At 35.3% G+C, this 9,999-nt stretch overlaps 1 protein-coding gene across 1 annotated transcript; it reads left to right on the top strand.

Annotated features, from left to right (window-relative positions):
- The first annotated feature begins 5,316 nt into the window (after positions 1–5,316).
- LOC114284143 (embryo-specific protein ATS3A) lies at positions 5,317–9,796 on the top strand. Its single transcript, XM_028227037.2, has 3 exons — positions 5,317–5,593; positions 5,683–5,793; positions 9,246–9,796. The coding sequence occupies exons 1-3, from the start codon at positions 5,462–5,464 to the stop codon at positions 9,594–9,596; spliced, it is 594 nt and encodes a 197-aa protein (XP_028082838.2). The 5' UTR covers positions 5,317–5,461; the 3' UTR covers positions 9,597–9,796.
- The last annotated feature ends 203 nt before the right edge of the window (positions 9,797–9,999 follow it).

Below are 9,999 nucleotides of genomic sequence, written 5' to 3'. Positions count from 1 at the left end.
GAACAGGCCAAAATCTGGACAACAACAATTTGAACCAACCAGTAACCAACCTGTTCCAAACACAACCAAGGCACTCCAATACTCAATTTCAATAGAGAATAAGGAGAAAAAGGCCAGAACAACAACACAGAATCATAAAACCCGAGTCCATAATACAAAATGGGTCAGGTCTAAACCAAAATCGCTATATGCTAAAGAGTGTAACGAATTAAGGGTTTCTGAGCTATGTGTCTAAGCCGAGTATATTAGACAAATCGGCATGGGCCCATCAAGTGGGTCCAAGCTGTCCCTTTCTAAAAAGTATGGAAAGAAAATGGGCCCTGACAGAGTCATGATGAGGGATTAAGCTGCAGAAGAAAATATCAAGGCAGAGGATGCTATAGAAGGGAACCAAGGCTAAAGGATGAGGTATGTTCTAAAAAACTTGCACTTTAAGAAACAAAAGACTCTTCTTTGAAAAGAAACTTACTTTTTCATCAGAGTGTTAATTCCGGCACCACCGACCAGAGTTTTTTTTCTATTTCAGGTGACAATTGGAAGATCTTTCAAGGGCTTGTTTGGATTAAATGAGTATTCCAAAATCACTTCCCCACATTCCCCATTCTTAGTTGACCCCAGACAGGTCTTTAGTTGCATATAGGGGAAAATGAATGCCTTGAATGAGACGTGTATATTCTGGAGGAAAAAAGGACTCAAAGAAGTTCAAGAAAGTATGAGATTCTGAGTCAATAAAATGCGAGAGTGTGATAGATGGAAAGAAACGGGATAAGTCTTTTCCTCTTAGCAAATTGTCAATAGAAGGGACCATTGATGTTCTAATGGATTAATGATTGCACCGTCTCCAGTAGTCCATCGCAGACGCTTTATTAACAAATCCCTTCCCCGCAGGATACTCTTCCAACCCCAAGTGGCAACCTTATTAGAATTAGTCAAATCTATGGGAATATTGTGACAGTACTTCCCTAATAGAACCTTAGACAAAAGTGATTTAGGATTTTTGAGGAGTCACCATACATGTTTCGCTAAAAGGGCTTGGTTGAAACTGGCTAGATCGAAAATTCCCAACCCTCCCCTTCCTTTGGGTAAACAAATTACTCCCCCATTTTCGCCAATAAATGTCTTTGGATTTATCAGAAAACCAAAGGAATTTTTTAATAATGCTATTGATTTGCGCAATGATAAATCCAGGAACTCTGATAAGGGAGAAAATATAAAGAGGAATTGACTAAAGAACATTTTGACAAGGACACAACGCCTAGCCTTGTTCAAAAACCTGCCCTTCCAGCCTGGGAGTTTATTTTGAGTTCTATCAACTAAAGGTTCAAAAATCTATTTTTTACTATGAAGAGAAAAATTCAAAGAAGCACCCATGTACACTCCTAGATGGGATATCACCTTAAAATTTAAAATGGATTGAAGGAAATGTCTTTGTGCCAACTCCATACTAGGGCTCACAAACATTTCGGATTTTCTCAAATTAATTCTCAGTCTCGATAAATCACAAAACGCATTTAGAAACCAAGTCAAAATCCACACCTCCTCCATAATAAACCTCATAAAAATGAAAATGTCATCCACAAAGAGTAAATGCGAAACAGAAGGTGAGTGACGACTAATAGCTATCCACTTACAAACTCCTTGTGACACAAGATAAATTGAAAACCATCCGATAGCACTTGCATTACCAAAATAAAAAGATAAGGATACAAGGAATCATCTTGTTTGAAGCCCGTACAAGGATAGAAAAACTCCAACTGGTGGCCATTTACTAAAACTGAGAAAGATATCGCAGGAAAACATGGTGAGAGGATTTATTTTAACGGTTGTAAGTTAATTAAAATTAATTATGACATGGTTGTTTATTTTAAATTAGAAGGATAACATATAGATAAAATACATTGGAGGATTGAACTTGTTGGAATAATTTATAAAAAAATAGAATTTAATTGTCTATATTAAAAGATAATAGGATTCAATACTAATTTTGAGAGTAAAATAAGACTTACTGATAATTCTTTCATATAAGTATACAAAACTTGTAGAAGTTATTATATTTTCTCAATACTTCAACAAAAGGTCCACACTTTAAATATAATTTCAATTTCCATCATTCCGATCTCTCTCTCTGAGTTTGCTTGTCCAAAGAAAATAGAACCTCTTCTAGTTCAAGGTAGAAATCCTCAAGTGATCCTTTCAACTCAATTGAAGGTTAAAATTAACAATTTTGATATACTTATCAAAAATGTAAAGTGTATGCACAAACAAAATTAATAGAAATTTAGACGGAAGAATTAAATTGAAATTGAATTTAAAGTATAAAGAACAAACTATTCAAATTGAACAATAAGAACTAAAATAAAATCTAAGTTGCACTATAGGGGTAAAATGTGTATTTAATTTTTAAAAAAATTTTCATTTTAGATTCCACTCAATTTTTAAATAATCCTATTTGCACCCCATACAAACTTTCAATACACAACACAAATGACTTTTAAATATAAATTTTCAAACAAAAGTCAAATATTCATATATAAATTTATGAACATAAAGTAGTTATTCGAATATAAACAATTGAACATATATATATTTAAACAATTTATTTTTGTTTATTAGTCTAAATCCGAACATCCAATTTTTGTTCAAAAATTTATATCTAAATACTATTTGTAGTGTGTACTGAGAATTTATAAATAGAATTTTCCTTAGAAGGCTATTATTTGCCCCCACCTTTTTACTTTGACCACCTCACTTCTTTGAACCCCCATCCAGAAATATGAGTTTCCTTCATTTTCTCTTTAAACCCCTTACCGTAATACCAACTATACCCCTAACTCCAAACCAAACACAAACCCTAGCCCCTAACCCTAATCTCATCTTCATCAATTCTGACCGGTAGTCATGTCCCTTTGGTGACCTCCCAGCACCTCCCCCACCTCCTCCTCCTCCTCCTCCTTCTTCTTCTTCTTCTTCCAGATCTGCGGCGAAGATCACGGCCACGACTCTCCATTGGTTGAATCAATTTAAGGAGAAGAGGAAGAAGATTGGATCACCATTACCACCTCCCTCGATCTGGGTCCTCTCTCTCTCTCTCTCTCTCTCTCTCTCATTTGATCTTTGTCTTGCTCGATCTCTGTCGCTTGCTCTCTCTATCTCGCTTGATCTCTATTTTGCTTTCTCTATCTCGCTCGACCTTTGTCTTGCTTTATGTCACTCAATCTCTCTCTCTCTCTCTCTCTCTCTATTTCTCTCTTTCTCTCTCTATCTTGCTCGATCTCTCTTCCTCGCGGTGGCAAGGGTTTGGTAAAGATGTTGTCGACAGTAATGGTGGGCGGTGATGGTGATGATGAAGATGAGAAAAGGATGGGGAAGAAGAAGGAGGGTTGCTGGTGATGATGAAGAATGGAGAGGCGGTGATGGCGGGGTGGAGGTGGTCGGATCTAAATAAAAAGAAGATTAAAAAGAAGAAGAAGAAGAAGAAGAAGAAGAGAGAGAGAGAGAGAGAGAGAGAGAGAGAGAGAGAGGAGAGGAGGAGGAGGAGGAGGAGGAGGCTGTTGAAGAAGGCTGTCAGCTGAAATGGAGTGGAGTGGAGTAAAGTGGAGATGGAGGGTTTGGGTTAGACTTGGAAGGATAAAGATGGGTAAAAATAAAAATTAGTGTTAGGATAAAATTGTAATAAAAAAATTAAAAGAAATGGGATCCAAGAGAAAATGGTGGGGAAATTCTATTTCCACACGTTTACTTACCTCAGTACACATTATTTCTCAATGCACACATTTATCAATTTGATTAGATATTATTTGTCTCATTCCACACGGTATATTTTTCAATTTTAACCCTTACCTCAAATATTGTACACACGCTTTCTACTCAAACACACACCCACATAACCACCGAAAACCGACAATTAGCTTCTGGTGAACCAAGCCATAGATCTCTGTATCTTTCTCACTGTTTCTCTCTCTCTCTCTCTCTCTCTCGCTCACACACACACACACATTGAACATGAGGAAACAGTCTCTCGGCTCACCGAATTCGAAGCTCCATAGCCATGGAGAAGTTGTTGGAGAGAAGAAAGATAACCTCTCAGCAGAAGACCAGAAGTGTAAGGACCAAGCTTGTTCGCTCACCGCCGCCGACAACAAAGATGACGACAAGAAGAGATTGTCGAAAGCAAAGCTAAGCTCGCCGGTACTAGTTTTCTAAATAAAATTATTTTTTTTCAGTTGTTAACCTTCAAAAATTTCCTAAAATTTCAAACCTTGATTTCCAAATGTAATTATTTTTTTTGATTTGAATATTGTTTTTCGAACAAAAATAATAATTTTGACAGTCGATTCTCGACACACACAAAAAAAAAAAACGTCACTGGTTTGCCGAAGAGAGCTTTCCTCTGGAAATTTGAGAAGCCAAATTGAAGAAGAAACCAACAAAGTAATGAAAAAGGGGTATAGGGTTGAAGGATTGGAATGAAATCAATGAGATGAGTGGAGTTACCTGAAGAAGGCAGGAACATCGTGGTAAAAAGGACCACCCACGAACGATGGTGTCCACTACATTGAACAGCAACACCAGTAGCTTTCTATTCCTTTTTTTGTTGATATCAAAGCTCTGATTGTTGTTGTTGTTGAAATTATTGAGTGCCATTGTTGAAATTATTGTTATTATTGTTCATATGGTCATTTTGCTTTAGAATATAATTGTCTTTAAAATAAAATTTCATTAAGTAAGTGTACTATAAGTAAGTATGTGGAAATAGAATTTCCTAAAATGGTGGGACTAGAACCCTACTCCTCTGCTAGGAGTGTAAATCTGGCCCGGCCTAACCCATGTTGGGCCTCGCGGGCTCCCGCCAAAATTCGGGTCAGGCCGGCCAACCCAAGGGCCAAAAAATTGAGCTCAGGCCTAGGCCCAAGCCCAGGGGTATTCGGGCCTTAGGGGGCTGGCCCAATGGGCTTGGGCTTGGGCTTGGCCTCGGGCTTGGACGAGCTTGACTATTTTTTTTGTTTTTTTAAATTTTTTCTATTAAAATTTTGTTATTTTTCATTAAAAAATACAATGGGCTTCGGACCGGACCTTTAGTGGGTCTTAAACAGGCCGATGGGTTAGGCCACGAGCCAGACCAAGCGTCAAAACGATGGCCCAAGCCCTAGCCCTAGCCCAGGGACTCGGGCTCAGGCTTGGGCGCAAGCGGGCCTAAATGGGATGGGTCCATCTCGGACTGCAGCCGAGCTGCCCACGGGTCGCAAGTTATTTTTATACTCCTATCCTGTGGTGAGAGGAGATGTTAAAAGACCAATATACCCTTTTTAGTTTTTGTTTCAGGTACCTCATTGTTGAGATCGATACAAGATGCCATAAATGCGGTCCAGACATCCAAGGTCAAGGTCAGACCAGCCTCTCTCTGTCTAGAAACAATCAACAGAGAGAGAGAGAGAGAGAGAGAGAGAGGGTTTTGGTGAAGATGAATAAGTTCTCTATGCTCTTCTTCTTCTTTGTTACCCTCATCCTCATCTCCTCCCCCCAAGCCACTGCTCGATCATCAATCATTCTCAAGCCCCAATCTCTTCCCTCATTCGCTCTCAACATTTCTCAGGTATGAAAATTCAAAATCCCCCAAAACTAACAAACTTCATTTTCTACTATAAACTTTACTCATTGTTGTTTATCTTGGAATTGATGCAGAGTAGTTCTGCGAGCTGTTCATACACGGTGACTATAAGGACGAGCTGTTCTTCACCTAGGTACACTCGAGATCAAATCAGTCTATCGTTTGGCGACGCTTATGGCTATCAGGTTAGGGTTTCACCACTTCACTAACTCAATTTAGTTATATATTTGTTTATGTATTTGCGATTGTGATTGTGTTGTGTGTATGATTTAAGACCAATCCATTTGAGAAATTCGCATCTAATAGCTTCAATAATACGCTGATGCTCTATTTGGTTCATTGGAATTACATGGAATGGAATGAAATGGTGATTCCTTAGACATTTTTATGGAATGATCATTCTCTTAACATAGTGGAAGACGATTCCATTTGTAATGCACTTTTCATTATCTTTTTAGTCTAACCAAACATTTGAATGAATATTTTGATAGAGTTATCATTCCATTTTGTTTTATTCCAATGAACCAAACGCTGCATGATATTGTTGAACGATTCATAAGAAACTCTCTGTTTAATTGAGACGGTAATCATTTTTAATATTAATTTGTAATTTTTATATTTCTATGAAAATTTTGATTTAGAAGTCGTTAGGCTGTGTCCGAATTTATTTGATATTAATTACTCTGATGAATAAACTTGATTTAAGCATTAATTTGAGTGACAGCTTCACTAAAATAACTTCAAAAAATTAGAATAAACATTTGAGTCTTCTTTGATTTAAGTAATACTTTGATTGGTAAAAGTTTGGGTCAGGTAGTGCAGTGTGTTGTTTTGAATGATTTTTATCCAGATTTTTTGATATAGGTTTGAATCAACGATTAGAGATGTGTTATTTACATTAATTTTTTGTTAACCAATCAACCAAATCACTTAAAATGGTCTCAAGTTCACACCAAACTGGGAATTTTATATGACTGCAAAAATATTTGATTGAAATGAAAATTGATTAAGAAATAAATTACTTTATAAATCATATTTTTCCTGAATTTGCTGTCGTATGATATCATTTTTTGTTCAAAATATTTTGTTAGATTGAGGTGTATCTTTTGGTTGTGTTTTTGTTTTTTGTTTTTATGTTTGGCAAAATACAAAAAAATTGTTTGGCAAATTTTTTGATATAGGTTTGAATCAATGATTAGTACATTGTGTTTTGAGTGATTTTTATCCAAATTTTTTTATATAGGTTTGGATCAATGATTAGAGATGTGTCCTTATTGACATTAATTGTTTATTAACCAATCAAACAATTTACTTAAAATGGTAAACCCTCAATTTCACACCAAACTGGAATTTTTTATGACTGCAAAAATATTTGATTGAAATGAAATCCCAGTAAGAAATAAATCACTTTATAAATATATGTTTTCTGAATTTTGCTCGCATATGATATCATTTTTTGTTTCAAATATTTTGTTAGATTGAGGTTTATCTTTTGCTTGTGTTTTTATTTTTTATTTTTATGTTTTGCAAAATATGAAGCAATTGTTTGGCAAATGGTTTTTATTTTTATATTTGAAATTCACTTTTTAGTTTACACCAAAATGTCAAAAAAATGAAAATGGTAAGAGCATCTCCAAACCTTAATCTCTCTCTTCTTTTTTTCATCACATTGAGTGAAATTTTGGTTAAAGCTTCATGTGGTATAGAACACTCCATTCCTTACTCTGTTTTTTGTCATAGTTTTTTTTTTTTTTTTGAATTATTCCCAATTTATACTAAAAACCTATTTTAACCATTTTTTATGAAAGAAAATCTCCTCCAATACTCTCTCTCTCTCTCCTTTCATCAAATTTGAGCAAAAATATGATAGTTGAATGTTTGGTTCAACTTTGATTTGGTGAAATTTTGTCTTTCCCTTGATTTGATATAAGTTGGGCAAACATCACTTTAACCTCATGTGGTTTGAGCCATTATCCGTTAATGTTTAGAAATGACTATATAACCCCCACGTGATTTATGGACCAAGGTGCACCATTCACTTTTCCATCCAAGTTAATTAATTGTGAGGTTCACGCGGTTATGAAGAGAGCAAGTTATATTTTAAGACAAAATACCCTTTACACATCTTTAAATTTACAAAAACATGCCATTCTTCTTCTTCCTCTCTCTCTCAACTATTTCTTTTTCTATTCCCTCACTCCAACCCATTATACCACAGCAACTTCCTCTCCCTTCTTTATGTCTCACCAAACCCACGTTCACGCCTCAACTGACTACCATTTTGGCCCGCCATCCCCTTTTCTCTCTCTACTGTTGTAAAAAGTAATTCTACTTTAATTATGATAAGAATTATACATATATACATATATATTGTTATCATGGAGTTAAAATAGATGTTGAATAGATGGTAATTATATGCATAGCTATATATATTGCCATCAAATTGTGATCAGATCATTGAGAAGCCATGATTGGGTGTGATGGTCACTGAGTGGGAGTAGGCTGTGTTGGGGTGTGAGTTGGCACCATGGGAGAATAAAGGCTTTAAATCAACAAATGATAAATATAATAATAATAATATGAAGATTGTGTGTGATTTTTGAAATGAAAACATTGTTTTTAGTGTGTTGTGAAGCAAATTTTGTGGTGGGGCAGCATAGTATTTAAATTTAAATTTAATAAAATAAGATTATCCAAATGTGCTTTTGTTCAAAAAGGTTTTAAGCTCCCCCATCTAGTCGGTGGGGAAAGCAGTGATTGGGTGGGTATTGGGTGGGTATGGGCTGCGTCAGGTTGGGTTTAGCAACCATGGAAAGAAGAAGGAAGAGAAAATATATATATATATATATAGGTTTGATTTTGAAGAGCGGAAGAAGAAGAGGGTATAAAGGTCAATGCACAAATTCTATTAACAGAAGTTAGTATGCATTTTAGTTCACAATCACGTGAGGGTTATGTGGTTATTTCTAAATGTCAGGGGAATAAACCGCACATGGTCCAAATCAAAGGGGTAAAGTGAAGTTCCCATATAAGTTTGATGAAATGATTGGAGTTGACTTTTAGTTCTTTATTCATTAAATTTAAATTTGATGAAAGAATTGGTGAAAAATTGGAGATGTTCTAAATGTTTTTAACTTTTTTATTATTTTTATTTTTAAAAAATAAAAATAAAAACAAAAATGAAGAAAACATAAGCACAATCATGTATGGATTAACTTAAAATGGTGATCCTTCAATTCCATGCCAAACTGAGAATTTTTTATGACTACAAAAATATTTGATTGAAATGAAATCCCAGTACGGAATAAATCACTTTATAAATTGTAATTTTCCTGAATTTTCTTTCATATGAGATCATTTTTTTGTTTAAATTATTTTGTTAGACTTTGTTGTTTCTTTTGATTGTGTTTTTATTTTTTGTTTTATGTTTTGCAAAATATAAAAATTTTATTTGGCAAATAGTTTTTAAAAATCTTTTTGAAAAAATAATTCTCTTTTTGGTTTACACCAAAATGAAATGATAAACTTTTCATTATCATGAAAACATGAACACAATCAAACATAGATTGATTTCTGAAAGTTGGTATATATATATATATATTTTTTTTTGGGTGATTGTTATTGTTATTTATATCAGGTTTACGCACCAAGGCTAGACGATCCATCTACCAGAACGTTTGAGCGGTGTTCAGTGGATACGTATCAGATATACGGGCCGTGTTTGTACCAAGTCTGCTATTTGTACCTGTACAGGAGCGGATACGATGGTTGGAAACCAGAGTCAGTGCAAGTCTATGGGTATTATACAGGCACTGCTTCCTTCTACTATAACACTTACATACCGATCAATGTTTGGTATGGGTTTAACTACTGCAGTGGTGCTTCTGCTTCTACCTCAGCCTCCACATCGGCTATGAAATGGTTTGGACGTGTGTTTCAGATGTTGTTTTGCGTTGAGTGCTGGAAAGGTCTGTTTGGTTCAGTGTAATGATAATAATCTGTTTGTTTGTTTCTGTGTTGAAGGATGAGTATGATGACTGTAATTGAGAATTGGGCTAATCACACAGATCTTTCTTTTGGTATATGACAATTGCACGAATTTTCTCTGCAGTTTTTGGAATTCCGTTAGAATTGTTAGTTAACTGCAGTCAACTGTATATGTATAATTACTATTTTACCCTTTTTCAACATCATTTCTTTCCCCAATCACAAAATTTCTTTCCTGTTCATCAGTGACATATGTATACGAGTATGTCATACTCAATTTTTTTTTCTTAAAGAGAACAATTAACTTCAATTAGAACTGGGGAGGAGGGTGGGGGACGAACTGGGGGGGGTTGTAGGGAAGTGGTGGGCCAGCAACTGGACTGGTGGCCGGAGTTACAAAGGTA

Source organism: Camellia sinensis, chromosome 4 (genome assembly GCF_055761805.1).
Source record: "Camellia sinensis isolate YWXY chromosome 4, ASM5576180v1, whole genome shotgun sequence".
Classification (NCBI taxonomy): Eukaryota; Viridiplantae; Streptophyta; class Magnoliopsida; order Ericales; family Theaceae; genus Camellia; species Camellia sinensis.
This window is presented reverse-complemented; position numbering and strand designations above follow the sequence as displayed.

Coding starts and splice junctions, on each gene's coding strand:
- LOC114284143 (XM_028227037.2), top strand. CDS start 5,462: ATGAATAAGTTCTCTATGCTCTTCTTCTTCTTTGTTACCCTCATCCTC. Junction 5,594..5,682: donor TCGCTCTCAACATTTCTCAG/GTATGAAAATTC, acceptor GAATTGATGCAG/AGTAGTTCTGCGAGCTGTTC. Junction 5,794..9,245: donor GCGACGCTTATGGCTATCAG/GTTAGGGTTTCA, acceptor TATTTATATCAG/GTTTACGCACCAAGGCTAGA.